Source organism: Panulirus ornatus, chromosome 32, assembly GCF_036320965.1.
Source record: "Panulirus ornatus isolate Po-2019 chromosome 32, ASM3632096v1, whole genome shotgun sequence".
NCBI lineage: Eukaryota > Metazoa > Arthropoda > Malacostraca > Decapoda > Palinuridae > Panulirus > Panulirus ornatus.
Genome location: NC_092255.1, coordinates 22,620,624 through 22,643,972, shown reverse-complemented (window position 1 = coordinate 22,643,972; position 23,349 = coordinate 22,620,624). Strand labels below are relative to the sequence as shown.

The 23,349-nt window shown below is 41.0% G+C and overlaps 1 protein-coding gene across 1 annotated transcript in view; it reads left to right on the top strand.

Annotated features, from left to right (window-relative positions):
* The window catches only part of LOC139759170 (pyridine nucleotide-disulfide oxidoreductase domain-containing protein 2-like), a 49,178-nt gene that overhangs the window by 4,651 nt on the left and 21,178 nt on the right, over window positions 1-23,349 (top strand). The window contains 4 exon segments of the mRNA XM_071681218.1: window positions 2,158-2,345; window positions 8,562-8,717; window positions 9,043-9,196; window positions 17,885-18,044. Of these exon segments, the coding sequence (XP_071537319.1) occupies window positions 2,158-2,345; window positions 8,562-8,717; window positions 9,043-9,196; window positions 17,885-18,044 (658 nt within the window).

The following is a 23,349-nucleotide window of genomic DNA, read 5'->3' as shown; positions in this document are numbered from 1 at the left end:
ATGAGATGTTTGAGGACAATATGTGGTGTGAGGTGGTTTGATCGAGTAAGTAATAATAGGGTAAGAGAGATGTGTGGTAATAAAAAGAGTGTGGTTGAGAGAGCAGAGGAGGATGTTTTGAAATGGTATGGTCACATGGAGAGAATGAGTGAGGAAAGATTGACCAAGAGGATATATGTGTCAGAGGTGGAGGGAACGAGGAGAAGTGGGAGACCAAATTGGAGGTGGAAAGATGGAGTGAAAAAGATTTTGAGTGATCGGGGCCTGAACATGCAGGAGGGTGAAAGGCATGCAAGGAATAGAGTGAATTGGAACGATGTGGTATACCGGGTTCGACGTGCTGTCAATGGATTGAACCAGGGCATGTTAAGCGTCTGGGGTAAACCATGGAAAGTTGTGTGGGGCCTGGATGTGGAAAGGGAGCTGTGGTTTCGGTGCATTATGGCATGACAGCTAGAGACTGAATGTGAACGAATGGGGCCTTTGTTGTCTTTTCCTAGCACTACCTCGCACACATGAGGGGGGAGGGGGTTGTTATTACATGTGTGGTGAGGTGGCGATGGGAATGAATAAAGGCAGACAGTGTGAATTATGTACACGTTTATATATGTATGTGTCTGTGAGTGTATATACATGTATACGTTGAGATGTATGTATAATTGGGTATGTATATTTGCGTGTGTGGACGTGTATGTGGGTGGGTTGGGCCATTCTTTCGTCTGTTTCCTTGCGCTACCTTGCTAACGCGGGAGACAGCGACAAAGCAAAATAATAAATTATTGATATTATTATTATTATTATTATTATTTTTTTTTTTTTTTTCATACTATTCGCCATTTCCCGCGATAGCGAGGTAGCGTTAAGAACAGAGGACTGGGCCTTTGAGGGAATACCCTCACCTGGCCCCCTTCTCTGTTCCTTCTTTTGGAAAATTAAAAAATATTCTCCAGATCATGCAGTACCAGTATGTTTATTACTTCTACTAAGTCTTTATAAAGAAATCAATTTTGGCATAAAGATAATGATACTACTATTTTCACTCCAAAAAAAAGTTTAGCATGACTAGCTCTATCCTGGCTTTTGCATATGGTTCCACTTATGGTCATGTCATGACCTGTAAATCAAAAGAACTGATTTAGTCTGACTGTGATAGAAAATATTAATGGTGTGGTAGAGTGTAGGATAATTGCTTGTATTGAAATTGACAGAACTGATTTTAACTGACCAAAACTAAGTTAACATAAGTAGATTGAAATGAAACAAAATGGGTGAGCTTGATTAATGTGTTGAATGATTTGATATAATTTTTTTTTTATTCATGAGATCATTTATGATTAAGCCATAAAAACACTCACCGAAATTAGTCCATGTAGACATCTGGCGGTTGGTTGATATAGCAGAGAAAATGGCAAGAGATATGGTACTGTTATTTATGTATCTTTCATGCCATCCTGATTGCTCAGAACCCTATTCAATCTTCCAATGGATTCAGAATTTACAAGGGATGGACCAGCCAATGTAGTTGATAGGACTTACTGTTTCTCAAGCTCTAACAAGGAGGGAGAGGCATAGAGCGAACATGAGAGGATCTCAAGCAAATCAGGCCTGACAGATGTTTGTGTGTTGGGGAAGAAGGGAATAGACATGCAGCCAACTATCATATCTGATCAACATTCCCATAGCAACAGGGTGGAGGTGCATGTAAAGGACAGTGTTAACTGTAACACTGTCACCTTAGGCAGAAAGAGACCAATCATCTTCAAGCACTGTAACTCTATTTAATGCAGCCAGGGCAGTTTGCTATGAACAACCATATACTGGGGATGGAGGTAAACATGATACATTACTATAATGGGAATGGTTCATTTTGATTTTTGTAATTCACTAGAAATCACTCTGTGTTTGTTGTACACCAATAGATTTTTGACTTTAGTAGTTTACAGCTGTAATGTGTGCAGTGCTTAATGAGATTTTCTTCATGTACTTGGTTGGAGTGTTTGTAATTATAGATATATAGAGGGATGTGATATCTTCTCTGCCTTCAGAACAGTAGACAGAATGAATTATGCGCTAGGCTTTTTTGCCGTCGTTAAGTATTTTGAGAAATCTGAGAATGATATTATGCAACTTAAAACTAAGATGGAAATTCTTCTTCAGGTCACAATGGACTTGTTGCAGCAACATACTTAGCCAAGGCAGGAAAAAGTGTTTGTGTATTGGAACGTCGACACATACTTGGAGGAGCAGCTGTGACTGAGGAAATTATCCCAGGATTTAAATTTTCAAGGGCATCATATGTTCTTGGACTGTTAAGACCAAAAGTCTATGAAGATTTGGAATTAAAGGTAAAATGGAGAGAGAGAGAGAGAGAGAGAGAGAGAGAGAGAGAGAGAGAGAGAGAGAGAGAGATTGTATCTGCATACTTTTTTTTTTTTTTTGCTTTGTCGCTGTCTCCCGCGTTTGCGAGGTAGCGCAAGGAAACAGACGAAAGAAATGGCCCAACCCACCCCCATACACATGTATATACATACGTCCACACACGCAAATATACATACCTACACAGCTTTCCATGGTTTACCCCAGACGCCTCACATGCCTTGATTCAATCCGCTGACAGCACGTCAACCCCGGTATACCACATCGCTCCAATTCACTCTATTCCTTGCCCTCCTTTCACCCTCCTGCATGTTCAGGCCCCGATCACACAAAATCTTTTTCACTCCATCTTTCCACCTCCAATTTGGTCTCCCTCTTCTCCTCATTCCCTCCACCTTCGACACATATATCCTCTTGGTCAATCTTTCCTCACTCATTCTCTCCATGTGCCCAAACCATTTCAAAACACCCTCTTCTGCTCTCTCAACCACGCTCTTTTTATTTCCACACATCTCTCTTACCCTTACGTTACTTACTCGATCAAACCACCCCACACCACACATTGTCCTCATACATCTCATTTCCAGCACATCCAACCTCCTGCGCACAACTCTATCCATAGCCAATGCCTCGCAACCATACAACATTGTTGGAACCACTATTCCTTCAAACATACCCATTTTTGCTTTCCAAGATAATGTTCTCGACTTCCACACATTCTTCAAGGCTCCCAGAATTTTCGCCCCCTCCCCCACCCTATGATCCACTTCCGCTTCCATGGTTCCATCCGCTGCCAGATCCACTCCCAGATATCTAAAACACTTCACTTCCTCCAGTTTTTCTCCATTCAAACTCACCTCCCAATTGACTTGACCCTCAACCCTACTGTACCTAATAACCTTGCTCTTATTCACATTTACTCTTAACTTTCTTCTTTCACACACTTTACCAAACTCTGTCACCAGCTTCTGCAGTTTCTCACATGAATCAGCCACCAGCGCTGTATCATCAGCGAACAACAACTGACTCACTTCCCAAGCTCTCTCATCCCCAACAGACTTCATACTTGCCCCTCTTTCCAAAACTCTTGCATTCACCTCTCTAACAACCCCATCCATAAACAAATTAAACAACCATGGAGACATCACACACCCCTGCCGCAAACCTACATTCACTGAGAACCAATCACTTTCCTCTCTTCCTACACGTACACATGCCTTACATCCTCGATAAAAACTTTTCACTGCTTCTAACAACTTGCCTCCCACGCCATATATTCTTAATACCTTCCACAGAGCATCTCTATCAACTCTATCATATGCCTTCTCCAGATCCATAAATGCTACATACAAATCCATTTGCTTTTCTAAGTATTTCTCACATACATTCTTCAAAGCATACCTATAATGAGATTTTCCAAAAGGCAGGCATAATGTACCACTGATTGCAGGAAAATGTAAAGTTAAGTATAGCTGATGAAGTGAATTATGTGCTGTTAAGAGTTTCATTCGAGGTGTAGAGAATATATGCATGTGTGGTGGATGCCAGCAGCCCATGGCTATGTCAGAAGAAAAGACAGCAAATCAAGGAGGGGAACTTAGAGAGAGAGAGAGAGAGTATCTAAGTCAAATAAGAATGTGTAGTATCTGTCTTTTCCCATCATTTGAAAAAGCTTGAAATGCTACAAAAGATCAGTGAAATGCTACAAATGGGGTTTGGAAATTGAGAGATGAGATGAGGATAGCACTTAACTGTAATGCAATTTATAGTAAGTTAATGTTGATTCTGTCTCATTTTGCTGAACAGTTGTAATTAGTGATGAATTGTGCTTATATTGAATATAATATCAAATCCTTCAATCTCTTTCATGGGACTGGGTGCTAACTTCTTGTGGAACAGATTATCGTTTTTATTAAAAGCAAATGTGGCAGATTCCACATAAGTTAGAAAAGACAGTGTTAGAAATTTTATTCATCATGCAGTAGGTATGTTTCCAGAAAAGTTTGATTGCCTTATGTTTATTCTCATGTATGATGAATATTGTAGAGTTATTACCACTCTTTGCCAGCACAAGGTTACACTGAATGTTAAAAGTCATCTTTGGCAAAATTGTATCACTCTCCTCACTCCAAAGGAGCTTGCATTTCCCTGCCACTGGAAGTAATCCCATCTTTGGCTAAAGAGGCCTTTGACACCAGGACTCTCATAGAGTGGTCTTAGGGTGATTATGAATTAAGAAAATGAATAGATTAATAAGTGATATGAATAGATGCACATAAAGATTTATATGTATATGCGCATATATGTACATAAGTATGTAAAAGAGTAGAAGTTAGAGTGACAAGGCGGTTGGTGTCGTAGTTTTCTTTGATGAAAATTAGGTCCAACTTTGATGATGTATCTGTACCTCAAACCTTAGTGAACTGCATGATTTGTTAATAGGTGTCCTGAGTACATCCTTAGAACTATAAGCTGCATGTGTAACCCATGTACAGCTAAGCATGTCCAGTCTTTTCCTTTGTGAGTAAAGTCCTAAAGCAAAAGAATATTCCATCCCTATGTATGGATAGTCATGCTGATTGTTCCTCTATTATTCTCGTTATAGATGTTTTCAATCTTATCTGTCCATCATGGAGGATTTCATATAGATAGGGTATTTGCCAACTTTATCAAACTTGTTATTTTTGTACTTAATCGCCGTCTTCCACGTCAGCGAGGTAGTGCAAGGAAACAGATGAAAGAATGGCCCAACCCACCCACATACACATACATGCACACACATATACATACCTGTACATTTCAACGTATACTTACATATACATACACAGACATATACATATATACACTTGTACATATTCATACTTGCTGCCTTCATCCATTTCCTTCGCCACCTGGCAACACATGAAATATTACCCCCCTCCCCCCACACGTGCGCATGCGAAGTAGCACTAGAAAAAGACAAAAAAGGCCACATTCATTCACACTCAGTCTCTAGCTGTCATGTGTAATGCACCCAAACCACAGCTCCCTTTCCACATCCAGGCCCCACAAAAGTTTCCATGGTTTACCCCAGACGCTTCACGTGCCCTGGTTCAATCCATTGACAGCATGTCAACCCCGGTATACCACATCGTTCCAATTCACTCTATTCCTTGCATGCCTTTCCCCCTCTTGTATGTTCAGGCCCTGATCGCTCATAATCTTTTTCACTCCATCCTTCCGCCTCTTATTTGGTCTCCCACTTCTCGTTCCCTTTACCTCTGACACATATATCTTCTTTGTCAGTCTTTCCTCTCTTATTCTCTCCATGGTAAAACACACCCTTCTGCTCTCTCAGCCACACTTTTTATTACCACTTATTTCTCTTACCCTTTCATTACTTACTCAATCAAACCACCTCACACCACATATTGTCCTCAGACATTTCATTTCCAACTCATCCACCCTCCTCTGCACAACCCTATCTATAGTCCATACCTCACAACCATATAACTTTATTGGAACCACTATTCCTTCAAGCATACCCATTTTTGCTCTCCAAGATAACGTTCTCACCTACACATTCTTCAACACTCCCAGAACTTTCGCCCCCTACCCCACCCTCTGACTCACTTCTGCTCCCATGGTTCGATCTGCACCTAAATCCACTTCCAGATATCTAAAACACTTCACTTCCTCCAGTTTTTCTCCATTCAGACTTACCTCTCAATTAACTTATCCCTCAACCCTACTGAACCTAATAACCTTGCTCTTATTCACATTTACTCTCGGCTTTCTTCTTTCACACACTTTACCAGACTCAGTCACTAACTTATGCAGTTTCTCACCCAAATCAGCCACCAGCACTGTATCATCTGTGAACAACAACTTACTTCCCAAGCCTTCTCATCCAGAACTGACTGCATACTTGCCCCTCTCTCCAAAACTTGCATTCACCTCCCAAACCACCCCATCCATAAACAAATTAAACAAGCATGGAGACATCATGCACCCGTGCCGCAAACTGACATTCACTTGGAACCAATCATTTTCCTCTCTTCCTACTCGTACACATGTCTTACATCTTGGTAAAAACTTTTCACTGCCTCTAGCAACTTATCTCCCACACCATATACTCTTAATACCTTCCACAAAGCATCTCTATCAACCGTATCATATGCCCTCTCCAGATCCAAAAATGCTACATACAAATCCATCTGTTTTTCTAAGTATTTCTCACATACATTCTTCAAAGCAAACACTACCACCTCTGAAACCACAGTGCTCTTCCCCAATCTGATGCTCTATACATGCCTTTACCCTTTCAATCAATACCTTCCCATATGATTTCCCAGGAATACTCAACAAATATGCCTCTGTAATTTGAACACTCATCTTTATCCCCTTTGCCTTTGTACGATGGCAGTATGCATGCATTCTGCCAATCCTCAGGCACTTCACTATGGTCCATGCATACATTGATTATCCTTACCAACCAGTCAGCAACACAGTCACCCCCTTTTTTTAGTAAAATACACTGCAGTACCATCCAAACCTGCTGCCTTGCTGGCTTTCATCTTCCATAAAGCTTTCACTACCTCTTCTCTGTTAACCAAACCATTCTCCACCTCTTCTCTGTTAACCAAACCATTCTCCCTGACCCTCTCACTTCGCACACCACCTCGAACAAAACACCCTATATCTGCCACTTTATCATCAAACACATTCAACAGACCTTCAAAATACTCATTACATCTCCTTCTCACTTCACCACTACTTGCTATTACCTCCCCATTTTCCCCCTTCACCGATGTTCCCATTTGCTCTCTTGTCTTATGCACTTTATTTACCTTCTTCCAAAACATCTTTTTACTCTCCCTAAGATTTATCAAACATATTCCCCAAAATTTACTGTCTGAAAGGTCCATTTGTTTAATTTTCTCTCATCAGGAGGTGGAGTCCACCCCCCTCTGTGTCAACTCTTTCTTTTGTATTATTATATATTTCCTGAGAAAGCTGTATCAAATTGACATCTTTGTTACATTTAACTTAAACTTTTTTTTATGTCAGACTTTACCTCTGTTCTTAAACTGTAGTCTCTTACAATTTCCCAGCAATCAGTAAGCATTTGCGTACAATATTTGTGCTATTGTAGTTGCATCCAGTTTTCTGGGGCTGATTAGGGCCCTATATCTTTTTCCTTTGCCTATTTTGATTTTTCTTTATTTTCCATATTTTTTTTAGTGTTTTCAAGAGTGCTTTTCTGAATTTTTCACCATTTACCGATTCATAGGTTCATCCTAGGACTCCCAGGATCTTCATCTTGTATATGTTTTGTGGGCCTCCTGTCCTCTATAGTTTGCTCCAGTTTCGTTGCTGTCTCTTATCTTTCTCATTATCTTCTTAATTACATCTTCCAGTGTGTCCATGAATCCCTTTCTCTTCAAGAAGCCTGTTCTTTCTGAATCCTCTGTGTTCCTCTTGTTGACCAAGTACCTTGACTAGTCTACTTTACATCTTTCTAACCCATTTTATAATATTCGGACCAAACTAGTTTGGATTCTGTCATTCGGCTTTTCAGTGCTTCCTTCATTCTTTATCCTTTCATGGCCTGGATTTACACATCCAATAATATTTTATTGCTTAAGAAATGTTTATTGTTGTATGTTTCTAGCATACATTTGAATTTTTTCAAAATGTAGTGTATGTCATCAAGGTGGTCCATGGGAAATTAAAGGTATTTTTTGGATTTCTTTTATGCTTCTTTATCGTAGTGTGTGCTGATTGAGGTGTCCCATTATTTCATCACGGCATATCTTGTAAAATTTTGGCACCTTTTCGTGGCAATGCAAATCCATAGGACCTACTTTAGTCGTTCTTTGTTTCATCTAGAGAGATCAGATTGCTGAATGTATGTGTTTGTGTGTGTATGTGCATTGCAAGTGTGTTTATGCACATATTGATTTAATAATATGATTACTTGTGATGGTTAAGGAAACCAGAAATCTTGTAATTCATTTTTGGAATAATATTTCAGTGTATTATGGGAAGCGACCATGAAAAAACCCTCAAAGAAATGATGTTTATTTTGAAATCATTGAAATGATTTAAAGCAAATTAAGTTATTTGAGCCTATGCTGTAATAATAGATGAAAGTCCTTAGGATGTGGTGCATCATGTGATTTGTTTTAAATTATTTTCTTTAGCGCCATGGCTTGAAGGTGTATCCCCGAGACCCAAGTTCATATACACCTCTTCATGAGAGCAACTGGCAGAGAGGGTGTGGGAAATCCCTTATTCTTGGATCAAATGAAGATGAAAATTATCAGCAGATTGCACAGTTCTCCGAGAAAGATGCACAGGTTCGTATCATAAAGGTTTACTGCATTGTCAGAAAAACTTAATAATGTAGGAATGCTAAATTGTTGCTATTTATCTGTCCTTGGACACAATTCTTCTTCAGTCTAAAACTCAAGAACCTAAGAAGCTCAAAATCTGGATGTGACAGACTGATTAGATTTTTAGGTACTATCGCATCAGTTAGCCTTGTAAATTAGAGGGTCATAGACGTCAGATGTAGAGATTTTTTTCTAAATAATATAACTCGGAGTTCTGAATGGTAGGAAGTAGCATTTCATACAGAAATTATTTAGTGTCATGTGTTTTCACTGCTAAACTCTTGTACAGGCTCTTCCACGACTGGAGTCATTGCTGTTCAAGTGTGCCAAAGCACTTGATTTTCTTGTTGACTACCCTCCACCAGATGCCAACAAGTTCTTTACCCTGGGGCTTGCAGGAAAGATCAAACAGCTTGGCAGCATCACTCCACTAATGAAATTGGGTATGGATTATCCATTGATTCTAGTCACTGTTGGTATTTTGTGCATGTGCGTGGTGTATTAAGTATAAAATTCATTTGACTGCTACAACAAGAAGTCATTTGTTTTAGAAACATTTGATATTTTTGACCTCAGTATGCAAAACAACTTTTTTTTTAGTATTTATGAATAAGTACACAAAGAATATAAAAACCATTATATATTAATGAGAAGGACCTAACCATTTTAGTTTATGAAAGAAAATTTTATTGAAATTTTTTTTAACTTTTTTGTATTTCATATGTATGCTATTATGTGCTTAAGAAAATATCAAGACAATGAATTTTTCTTGTGAATTGAGATTTAATTACTCTTAGTTTAGCAAAAATACTCTATTTACCGGATAGGCCAGTCCTAAGCATGGGCAGCAATGGCACTAGAGGCCCCTCCCCCTAATTTGGATATGCACTCTGATACTCTTTAGGCTCTGTCTGTAGGTGAGAAGTATAGGATTTCAAGAATGGAAAATCATTTCTTAGAAGTATTAGTATTTATTTACTGTCACTTCCTTCCCTGGTTATTTTGGACAGTAACAGGCCTGATGCATATGGCAACAATCAGTGAATTACTGGTGGTGGCTAATTGTGCTGTGCCATGCAAGCTGCATTGTGGTCTCTTGGGGCTTGGGCAGTTATTGTTTACAGTTGTTTAGTTCTATGGATGAGAATCTGATCTCACATGTGTTGTGGTGGTCATAGGAGGTGAATGCTTATTTATTCAACCTATTTAGGAGTAGGGGTTCAAGAAGTTTTAACCCCTGCTGAGCTCTCTGGAGGGAACAAGAAGAATGGGGACACCAAATTGAAGACGGAATGATGGAGGGAAAAAGATTTTGAGTGATTGGGGCCTGAACATGCAAGAGGGCGAAAGATGTGAATTGGAACAATATGTTACACTGGTGTTGATGTGCTGTCAATGGACTGAACCAGGGCATGTGAAGCATCCAGGGTGAACCATGGAAAGGTCTCTGGGGCCTGTTTGTGGATAGGGAGCTGTGGTTTCAGTGCATTACACATTACATCAGTATATTATCCATGAGGATGGTGGGGGAAAAGAATACTCCCCGCGTATTTCCTGCATGTCGTATAAGGTGACTAATAGGGTTGGGAGTGGGGAGTTAGAAGTCCTCCCTTCCAGTTTTTACTTTTCCAAGAGAAGGAACAGAAAAGTGAGGATTTTCCCTCTCAGGCTCAGTCCTTGTTCTTGACTCTGCCTTGCTAATGTGGGAAATGGCGAAATATGTATGAAATATATGTATTATTATTTTTTCTTCTTTATTATACTTAATCGCTCTTTCCCACTTCAGCGGGGTAACGCCAGGAAACAGATGAAGAATGGTCTATCTGCTCATATACACATATGTATACTTAAACGCCCATACCTGCACTTACATATACATAACATACACAGATATATTTATTTATTTGTTTTGCTTTGTCGCTGTCTTCCGCGTTAGCGAGGTAGCGCAAGGAAACAGACGAAAGAATGGCCCAGCCCACCCACATACACGTCCACACACGCAAATATACATACCTATACATCTCAACTTATATATACGCACTCAGACATGTACATATATACACATGTACATAATTCATACTGTCTGCCTTTATTCATTTCCATTGCCACCCCGCCACATATGAAATAACAACCCCCTCCCCCCTCATGTGCACGAGGTAGTGCTAGGAAAAGACAACAAAGGCCACATTTGTTCGCACTCAGTCTCTAGCTGTCATGTAATAATGCACCGAAACCACAGCTCCCTTTCCACATCCAGGCCCCACAGAACTTTCCATGGTTTACCACAGATGCTTCACATGCCCTGGTTCAATCCATTGATAGCACGTCGACCCCAGTATACCACATCGTTCCAATTCACTCTATTCCTTGCACGCCTTTCACCCTCATGCATGTTCAGGCCCCAATCACTCAAAATCTTTTTCACTCCATCTTACCACCTCCAATTTGGTCCCCTACTTCTCCTCGTTCCCTCCACCTCTGACACATATATCCTCTTGGTCAATCTTTCCTTACTCATTCTCTCCATGTGACCAAACCATTTCAAAACACCCTCTTCTGCTTTCTCAACCACACACTTTTTATTACCACACATCTCTCTTACCCTATTATTACTTAATCAAACCACCTCACACCACATATTGTCCTCAAGCATCTCATTTCCAGCACATCCACCCTCCTCCGCACAACTCTATCTATAGCACAAGCCTCACAACCATATAACATTGTTGGAACCACTATTCTTTCAAACATACCCATTTTTGCTTTCCGAGATAATGTTCTCGACTTCCACACATTCTTCAACGCTCCCAGAACTTTTGCCCCCTCCCCCACCCTATGATTCACTTCCGCTTCCACCTGCTGCCAGATTCACTCCCAGATATCTAAAACACTTCACTTCCTCCAGTTTTTCTCCATTCAAACTTACCTCCCAATTGACTTGTCCCTCAACCCTACTGTACCTAATAACCTTGCTGTTATTCACATTTACTCTCAGCTTTCTTCTTTCACACACTTTACCAAACTCAGACTCCAGCTTCTCACACGAATCAGCCACCAGTGCTGTATCATCAGCGAACAACAACTGACTCATTTCCTAAGCTCTCTCATCCACAACAGACTGCATACTTGCCCCTCTTTCCAAAACTCTTGCATTCACCTCCCTAACAACCCCATCCATAAACAAATTAAACAACCTTGGAGACATCACACACCCCTGCTGCAAGCCTACATTCACTGAGAACCAATCACTTTCCTCTCTTCCTACACGTACACATGCCTCACATCCTCGATAAAAACCTTTCACTGCTTCTAACAACTTGCCTCCCACACCATATATTCTTAATACCTTCCCCAGAGTATTTCTATCAACTCTATCATATGCTTTCTCCAGATCCAATTTTTTTTTTTTTTTTTTTTTTTCCGCTGTCTCCCGCGTTTGCGAGGTAGCACAAGGAAACAGACGAAAGAAATGGCCCAACCCACCCCCATACACATGTATATACATACGTCCACACACGCAAATATACATACCTACACAGCTTTCCATGGTTTACCCCAGACGCTTCACATGCCCTGATTCAATCCACTGACAGCACGTCAACCCCGGTATACCACATCGCTCCAATTCACTCTATTCCTTGCCCTCCTTTCACCCTCCTGCATGTTCAGGCCCCGATCACACAAAATCTTTTTCACTCCATCTTTCCACCTCCAATTTGGTCTCCCTCTTCTCCTCGTTCCCTCCACCTCCGACACATATATCCTCTTGGTCAATCTTTCCTCACTCATTCTCTCCATGTGCCCAAACCATTTCAAAACACCCTCTTCTGCTCTCTCAACCACGCTCTTTTTATTTCCACACATCTCTCGTACCCTTACGTTACTTACTCGATCAAACCACCTCACACCACACATTGTCCTCAAACATCTCATTACCAGCACATCCATCCTCCTGCGCACAACTCTATCCATAGCCCACGCCTCGCAACCATACAACATTGTTGGAACCACTATTCCTTCAAACATACCCATTTTTGCTTTCCGAGATAATGTTCTCGACTTCCACACATTCTTCAACGCTCCCAGAACTTTTGCCCCCTCCCCCACCCTATGATTCACTTCCGCTTCCACCCGCTGCCAGATTCACTCCCAGATATCTAAAACACTTCACTTCCTCCAGTTTTTCTCCATTCAAACTCACCTCCCAATTGACTTGTCCCTCAACCCTACTGTACCTAATAACCTTGCTGTTATTCACATTTACTCTCAGCTTTCTTCTTTCACACACTTTACCAAACTCAGACTCCAGCTTCTCACACGAATCAGCCACCAGTGCTGTATCATCAGCGAACAACAACTGACTCATTTCCTAAGCTCTCTCATCCACAACAGACTGCATACTTGCCCCTCTTTCCAAAACTCTTGCATTCACCTCCCTAACAACCCCATCCATAAACAAATTAAACAACCTTGGAGACATCACACACCCCTGTTGCAAGCCTACATTCACTGAGAACCAATCACTTTCCTCTCTTCCTACACGTACACATGCCTCACATCCTCGATAAAAACCTTTCACTGCTTCTAACAACTTGCCTCCCACACCATATATTCTTAATACCTTCCCCAGAGTATTTCTATCAACTCTATCATATGCTTTCTCCAGATCCAATTTTTTTTTTTTTTTTTTTTTTTTCCCCCGCTGTCTCCCGTGTTTGCAAGGTAGCACAAGGAAACAGACGAAAGAAATGGCCCAACCCACCCCCATACACATGTATATACATACGTCCACACACGCAAATATACATACCTACACAGCTTTCCATGGTTTACCCCAGACGCTTCACATGCCTTGATTCAATCCACTGACAGCACGTCAACCCCGGTATACCACATCGCTCCAATTCACTCTATTCCTTGCCCTCCTTTCACCCTCCTGCATGTTCAGGCCCCGATCACACAAAATCTTTTTCACTCCATCTTTCCACCTCCAATTTGGTCTCCCTCTTCTCCTCGTTCCCTCCACCTCCGACACATATATCCTCTTGGTCAATCTTTCCTCACTCATTCTCTCCATGTGCCCAAACCATTTCAAAACACCCTCTTCTGCTCTCTCAACCACGCTCTTTTTATTTCCACACATCTCTCTTACCCTTACGTTACTTACTCGATCAAACCACCTCACACCACACATTGTCCTCAAACATCTCATTACCAGCACATCCATCCTCCTGCGCACAACTCTATCCATAGCCCACGCCTCGCAACCATACAACATTGTTGGAACCACTATTCCTTCAAACATACCCATTTTTGCTTTCCGAGATAATGTTCTCGACTTCCACACATTCTTCAAGGCTCCCAGAATTTTTGCCCCCTCCCCCACCTTATGATCCACTTCCGCTTCCATGGTTCCATCCGCTGCCAGATCCACTCCCAGATATCTAAAAGACTTCACTTCCTCCAGTTTTTCTCCATTCAAACTCACCTCCCAATTGACTTGACCCTCAACCCTACTGTACCTAATAACCTTGCTCTTATTCACATTTACTCTTAACTTTCTTCTTTCACACACTTTACCAAACTCAGTCACCAGCTTCTGCAGTTTCTCACATGAATCAGCCACCAGCGCTGTATCATCAGCGAACAACAACTGACTCACTTCCCAAGCTCTCTCATCCCCAACAGACTTCATACTTGCCCCTCTTTCCAAAACTCTTGCATTCACCTCCCTAACAACCCCATCCATAAACAAATTAAACAACCATGGAGACATCACACACCCCTGCCGCAAACCTACATTCACTGAGAACCAATCACTTTCCTCTCTTCCTACACGTACACATGCCTTACATCCTCGATAAAAACTTTTCACTGCTTCTAACAACTTGCCTCCCACACCATATATTTTAATACCTTCCACAGAGCATCTCTATCAACTCTATCATATGCCTTCTCCAGATCCATAAATGCTACATACAAATCCATTTGCTTTTCTAAGTATATCTCACATACATTCTTCAAAGCAAACACTTGATCCACACATCCTCTACCACTTCTGAAACCACACTGCTCTTCCCCAATCTGATGCTCTGTACATGCCTTCACCCTTTCAATCAATACCCTCCCATATAATTTCCCAGGAATACTCAACAAACTTATACTTCTGTAATTTGAGCACTCACTTTTATCCCCTTTGCCTTTGTACAGTGGCACTATGCAAGCATTCCGCCAATCCTCAGGCACCTCACCATGAGTCATACATACATTGAATAACCTTACCAACCAGTCAACAATACAGTCACCCCCTTTTTTAATAAACTCCACTGCAATATCATCCAAACCTGCTGCCTTGCTGGCTTTCATCTTCTGCAAAGCTTTTACTACCTCTTCTCTGTTTACCAAATCATTGTCCCTAAGCCTCTCACTATGCACACCACCTCGATCAAAACACCCTATATCTGCCACTCTATCATCAAACACATTCAACAAACCTTCAAAATACTCACTCCATCTCCTTCTCACATCACCACTACTTGTTATCACCTCCCCATTAGCCCCCTTCACTGAAGTTCCCATTGATTCACTTGTCTTACGCACTTAATTACCTCCTTCCAAAACCTCTTTTTATTCTCCCTAAAATTTAATGATACCCTCTCACCCCAACTCTCATTTGCCCTCTTTTTCACCTCTTGCACCTTTCTCTTGACCTCCTGACTCTTTTTTTATACATCTCCCAGTCATTTGCATTATTTCCCTTTAAAAATTGTCCAAATGCCTCTCTCTTCTCCCTCACTAACACTTTCACTAACAGACATATACATTATGCATATATACATATTCATGCTTGCCTTCATCCATTCCTGTCTCTACCCTGCCCCACAGGAAATAGCATTGCTACTCCCTGCTCCAGTGAGGTAGTGCTAGGAAAACAGAAAAAAAAGGCCACATTCGTTCACACACAGTCTCTAGCTGTCATGTGTAATGTATCGAAACCACAGCTACCTGTCCACATCTAGGACCCACAGACCTTTCCATGATTTACCCCAGACATTTCACATGCCCTAGCTCAGTCCGTTGACAGCACATCGACCCTGGTATACCACATTCCTTTCACCCCCCCGTATGTTCAGGCCTTGATTGCTCAAAATCTTTTTCACTCCATCCTTCCACCTCTGATTTGGTCTCCTGCTTCTCCTTGTTCCCTCTAACTCTGACACATATACCCATTTTGTCAATCTTTCCTCACTCATTCTCTCCATATGTTCAAACCATTTCAACACACCCTCTTCTGCTCTCTCAACCACACTCTTTTTATTACCACACATCTCTCTTACCCTTTCATTACTTACTCAATTAAACCACCTCACACCACATATTGCCCTCAAACATTTCATTCCAACACATCCACACTCCTCTGTACTACCCTATCTATAGCCCATGCCTCGCAACCATATAACATTGTTGGAACTACTATTCCTTCAAACATACCCATTTTTGCTGTCCAAAATAATATTCTCTCCTTCCATGCATTCTTCATCACTCCCAGAACCTTCGCCCCCGCCCCATCCTCTGACTCACTTCCACTTCCATTTTCCATTTGCTGCTAAGTCCACTCCCAGATATCTAAAACACTTCGCTTCCTCCAGTTTTTCTCCATTCAAACTTAACTCAGCTTTGCACTCATATTTTTATACCCTTTTCCAGTAAATTATTTTATATCCTCTTACATACTTTCATCTTCTACTGCTCAAGTTTTGTTATTCATCTTATGAAAACCTCCATTTACCATTTTCATTGCTTCCTAAGTTGTCCTTTTTGTGGCACATTTTGGTATAGTTACCAGTGACTTGTAAGTGTAACTGTATTCAGCAGAATACCTCAAAAGTTTTTATGCATTTGTTTTCTCACCTTTGGACCGAGTGCTTTAACCATCCGAGGGAGTGCTTTCTTGGTGTCAGGTTAAAACGCTGTTTGAACTTTCAAAATACAGTTTGGCCTTGAGGAATGACCTCCTTCAAGCATTGTAAAACATATGATGTTGGCAAGTGCTTGTTCACTGGACTTAGCAACCATATGAGCAATCAACACTGGCCTAGAACTTTGTGGTGGATTGATAAGGTGATGAGGTACTCTTAGGTAGGTTGGTACTTGCTTGCTATTGCACTTCAGACCTGCTGATCTTGTTTGATGTTGGTTTGCAATATCTTCACTATCCATTCTGGCTTTTAGAGGGGCTGGATGAGTATCACTGTCTTATTTTTTTTTATGATATGAATCATTAGTATTTTGAAGGACTGGTGCCTTTCACTTATACCAGATTTACAGTAGCTTAATTTGAACATATGCAACTTACATTTTGTTAGACTCATTAAATGCAGACAGTCTTCATAAACTTAATGGATGGTCCTGGTTTATCTTAGTCTGTCCACTTCCTTATGGGAATGTTTTTCGATGGTCATACATCGCTGTCTTAAGTGAGAAATTCTGGTTTTGAAATATGAAAAAAAGAATCTCTGCTATACCCACAGTATTCAATATTTTTCTATTGCCTTCCTTTCCTTCTTTTCTTTTTGAAAAATTGTATCATGAATCTTGACAGTAAGGCCACAAGGCACAGTTTACCAGTGGTTAGAGAATGAACATGTGTAAGAGGTCTCATGGTGCCTCCTCACACATACACCATTGTATTGTTGTCACTAGACACCACCAACTTGAGCTTACACTGCAAGTGAAAAGTCACCTTTGGTGCGGCTGTATCAAACTGTTTCATCAAAGACCCTCTCACTCCAAAGGAGTCTGTATTTCATTGCTACTGGAAGTGGCACAGCCTTAACCTGTAGGAGTATTTTGAAATGTCCTGGATGACACTGGGACTCTTTTATAAAAATTGGCCTAGGGGTAATGATAAATAAAATAGAATAAATCATTACTTGTCCTGGTCAGTAAGTCTTGCAATCAAGCATCTGCTTGCCTTATATGTTTTATAATGTTTGATGCCATGCTTTAGGGAGTAAAATATTGTTCTAACCTACCACCAAGGAAGTGCTGTCTTAGATGCTTATAAGGCTGTGTTTAAGGTAATGAATTTTCATCTTTCAAAAACTATATTTTTGTTTATTGTTCTACAGCTTCTGTTCTTGGAAAAGATATCCCCCAGTTTTATGAGTTGATGACAGCACCTGCAACAAAGATTCTAGACCAGTGGCTGGAGTCAGAACCACTGAAGGCTACACTTGCCACAGACAGTGTCATAGGAACCATGTGTAGCCCAGGCACCCCTGGTACTGGGTAAGAAATAGAAAAATGCTTAATTTTGTTTGATAATTAAGATAAAGTGATATTATTTGTAACTGTCATATTCTTAGTTGAAGATTTGATAGTAGAGAACTGTTTGTAACATTAAGCTATTTTTCAAAAATATGAATGTTTTATAATTTTCCTATTGTAGGTAGTGGGTGGTAGCCAGTCAGGATCCATTGAGCTTCTGCTGGTACTACTAGCCTGGATATCAAGAAAATTAGTGATAGCTGCATAGTGAGCCAGCACTTCACTGGCTGTCAAGTTTCATTCCTCTGGTCCATGTGGCTGTATTTTCTTTATGCCTCACCCACTAGTGGCATTCAGTCCACAAAGAAACAATATCTCCATCTCTCACATGGTGCTTGACAACATACTACTTGTTCTTTGTAACTGTAGATTTTCCTGTAGAGAGTACTATGTGCTAGCCCTGCCATTTGTTAGAATCTTGTCATAAGTACTCTATCTTTCTCTGGGTGGATAGAAAAAACATTGAAAAAAAGAAGAAGTTAGCAATGAATGAAACGAAAAGCAAAAAAGAAATACTTAACATAGATGAAATTATGAAATCCTATAGAAGAAAGAGTTATAAAGAACATGGAAAGGAACCCAAAATTAGTAATCACATGCATAAACAAAGCAACAAACAAGAAATTAGAGATTAGATCCTCTAAAGATGGAGAAAATAATGAAAAGGACCTAAGAAAATATGGAGAGTGTTAATTAAACAATTCATATTGGTTTTCATTTCAAAATGCAACTAGATTTGAATTGGTGAATTGTTTAACCACCATGATAAAAATGCTCAAAGATACTCAGATGTCAAACTGTAGTATAATCAGAGCAGTTGATCAGCTCAGAAAATTCAGCGTTAGGACCAAGTGGAGTCCTTGCCCCCATCCTCAAGAAGACTAAAACAGCAATAGCAAAACATGCGATATTATTTATGTGGCAAGTCTGGATAAAAGCAGAATCGCGGACATTCACCAAATGGCATAAGTAATTTGCGCTACCTCGCAAACGCGAGGTAGCGCAAGGAAACAGACGAAAGAAATGGCCCAACCCACCCCCATACACATGTATAAACTTACATCCACACACGCAAATATACATACCTACACAGCTTTCCATGGTTAACCACAGACGCTTCACATGCCCTGATTCAATCCATTGACAGCACGTCAACCCCGGTATACCACATCGATCCAATTCACTCTATTCCTTGCCCACCTTTCACCCTCCTGCATGTTCAGGCCCCGATTACACAAAATCTTTTTCACTCCATCTTTCCACCTCCAATTTGGTCTCCCACTTCTCCTCGTTCCCTCCACCTCCGACACATATATCCTCTTGGTCAATCTTTCCTCACTCATTCCCTCCATGTGCCCAAACCATTTCAAAACACCCTCTTCTGCTCTCTCAACCATGCTCTTTTTATTTCCACACATCTCTCTTACCCTTACGTTACTTACTCGATCAAACCACCTCACACCACACATTGTCCTCAAACATCTCATTTCCAGCACATCCATCCTCCTGCGCACAACTCTATCCATAGCCCACGCCTCGCAACCATACAACATTGTTGGAACCACTATTCCTTCAAACATACCCATTTTTGCTTTCCGAGATAATGTTCTCGACTTCCACACATTCTTCAAGGCTCCCAGAATTTTCGCCCCCTCCCCCACCCTATGATCCACTTCCGCTTCCATGGTTCCATCCACTGCCAGATCCACTCCCAGATATCTAAAACACTTTACTTCCTCCAGTTTTTCTCCATTCAAACTTACCTCCCATTTGACTTGACCCTCAACCCTACTGTACCTAATAACCTTGCTCTTATTCACATTTACTCTTAACTTTCTTCTTTCACACACTTTACCAAACTCAGTCACCAGCTTCTGCAGTTTCTCACTTGAATCAGCCACCAGCGCTGTATCATCAGCGAACAACAACTGACTCACTTCCCAAGCTCTCTCATCCCCAACAGACTTCATACTTGCCCCTCTTTCCAAAACTCTTGCATTCACCTCCCTAACAACCCCATCCATAAACAAATTAAACAACCATGGAGACATCACACATCCCTGCTGCAAACCTACACTCACCGAGAACCAATCACTTTCCTCTCTTCCTACACGTACACATGCCTTACATCCTCGATAAAAACTTTTCACTGCTTCTAACAGCTTGCCTCCCACACCATATATTCTTAGTACCTTCCACAGAGCATCTCTATCAACTCTATGATATGCCTTCTCCAGATCCATAAATGCTACATACAAATCCATTTGCTTTTCTAAGTATTTCTCACATACATTCTTCATATATATATTGAGGACAATGTGGGTGTGAGGGGGTTTAAAATCGAGTAAGTAACAAAAGGGTAAGAAGATGTGGGGGAAAAAAAAGGGCGTGGTTGAGAGAGCGAAGAGGTGTTTTGAAATGGTTTGGGCACAGAGAGAAGGGGAGTGAGGAAAGATTGCCCAAAAGAGGATATATGTGTCGGAGGGGAGGGAACGAGGAAAGGGGGAGCCCAAAATTTTGGAGGGGGGAAAGATGGATAAAAAGGGAAATTTTGTGTGATCGGGGGCCGAACATAGGGGGTGAAAAGGGGGGGCAGGAATAGAGTGAATTTGGGACTTTTGGGTAACAGGGGTTGACGTGCGTCAGGGATTAAATCAAGGCAGTGAAGGCCCGGGGTAAACCGGGAAAGCTGTGTGGGTATGTATATTTGCGGTGGGGAGGTTGTATTACATGTGTGGGGGGGGGGTTTGGGGGCCATTTCTTTGTCTTTTCCTTGCGCACCTCGCAAACCCGGGGGGAAAACAGCAAAAAAATAAAAAAAAAAAAAAAAAAAATATATTTATATATATATATATATATATATATTTTTTTTTTAAATTTTTTTTTTTTTCCTTCCTTCTCCCAAACAGACGAAAGAAATGGCCCAACCACTCCCATACACATGTATTAACTTACGTCCACACACGCAAATATACATACCTACACAGCTTTCCATGGTTAACCACAGACGCTTCACTGCCTGATTCAATCCATTGACAGCACGTCAACCCGGTATACCACATCGATCCAATTCACTCTATTCCTTGCCCACCTTTCACCCTCCTGCATGTTCAGGCCCGATCACACAAAATCTTTTTCACTCCATCTTTCCACCTCCAATTTGGTCTCCCACTTCTCCTCGTTCCCTCCACCTCCGACACATATATCCTCTTGGTCAATCTTTCCTCACTCATTCCCTCCATGTGCCCAAACCATTTCAAAACACCCTCTTCTGCTCTCTCAACCACGCTCTTTTTATTTCCACACATCTCTCTTACCCTTACGTTACTTACTCGATCAAACCACCTCACACCACACATTGTCCTCAAACATCTCATTTCCAGCACATCCATCCTCCTGCGCACAACTCTATCCATAGCCCACGCCTCGCAACCATACAACATTGTTGGAACCACTATTCCTTCAAACATACCCATTTTTGCTTTCCGAGATAATGTTCTCGACTTCCACATATTCTTCAAGGCTCCCAGAATTTTCGCCCCCTCCCCCACCCTATGATCCACTTCCGCTTCCATGGTTCCATCCGCTGCCAGATCCACTCCCAGATATCTAAAACACTTTACTTCCTCCAGTTTTTCTCCATTCAAACTTACCTCCCATTTGACTTGACCCTCAACCCTACTGTACCTAATAACCTTGCTCTTATTCACATTTACTCTTAACTTTCTTCTTTCACACACTTTACCAAACTCAGTCACCAGCTTCTGCAGTTTCTCACTTGAATCAGCCACCAGCGCTGTATCATCAGCGAACAACAACTGACTCACTTCCCAAGCTCTCTCATCCCCAACAGACTTCATACTTGCCCCTCTTTCCAAAACTCTTGCATTCACCTCCCTAACAACCCCATCCATAAACAAATTAAACAACCATGGAGACATCACACATCCCTGCCGCAAACCTACACTCACCGAGAACCAATCACTTTCCTCTCTTCCTACACGTACACATGCCTTACATCCTCGATAAAAACTTTTCACTGCTTCTAACAGCTTGCCTCCCACACCATATATTCTTAATACCTTCCACAGAGCATCTCTATCAACTCTATGATATGCCTTCTCCAGATCCATAAATGCTACATACAAATCCATTTGCTTTTCTAAGTATTTCTCACATACATTCTTCATATATATATATATATATATGTATGTATATACATGTGTATGGGGGGGGGTTGGGCCATTTCTTTCGTCTGTTTCCTTGCGCTACCTCGCAAACGCGGGAGACAGCGACAAAGTATAAAAAAAAAAAAAAAAAAAAATATATATATATATATATATATATATATATATATTTTGGGAGCCTTGAAAAATGTGTGGAAGTCGAGAACATTATCTCGGAAAGCAAAAATGGGTATGTTTGAGGGAATAGTAGTTCCAACAATGTTGTATGGTTGCGAGGCGTGGGCTATGGATAGAGATGTGCGCAGGAGGATGGATGTGCTGGAAATGAGATGTTTGAGGACAATGTGTGGTGTGAGGTGGTTTGATCGAGTAAGTAACGTAAGGGTAAGAGAGATGTGTGGAAATAAAAAGAGCGTGGTTGAGAGAGCAGAAAAGGGTGTTTTGAAATGGTTTGGGCACATGGAGAGAATGAGTGAGGAGAGATTGACCAAGAGGATATATGTGTTGGAGGTGGAGGGAACGAGGAGAAGAGGGAGACCAAATTGGACGTGGAAAGATGGAGTGAAAAAGATTTTGTGTGATCGGGGCCTGAACATGCAGGAGGGTGAAAGGAGGGCAAGAAATAGAGTGAATTGGAGTCATGTGGTATACCGGGGTTGACGTGCTGTCAGTGGACTGAAGCAAGGCATGTGAAGCGTCTGGGGTAAACCATGGAAAGCTGTGTAGGTATGTATATTTGCGTGTGTGGACGTGTGTATGTACATGTGTATGGGGGGGGGGTTGGGCCATTTCTTTCGTCTGTTTCCTTGCGCTACCTCGCAAACGCGGGAGACAGCGACAAAGTATAAAAAAAAAAAAAAAAAAAATATATATATATATATATATATATTTATATATTTATATATTTATATATATAAATATATTTATATATTTATATATATATATATATATATATATATATATATATATATATATATATATATATATGGTTGCGAGGCGTGGGCTATGGATGGAGTTGTGCGCAGGAGGATGGATGTGCTGGAAATGAGATGTTTGAGGACAATGTGTGGTGTGAGGTG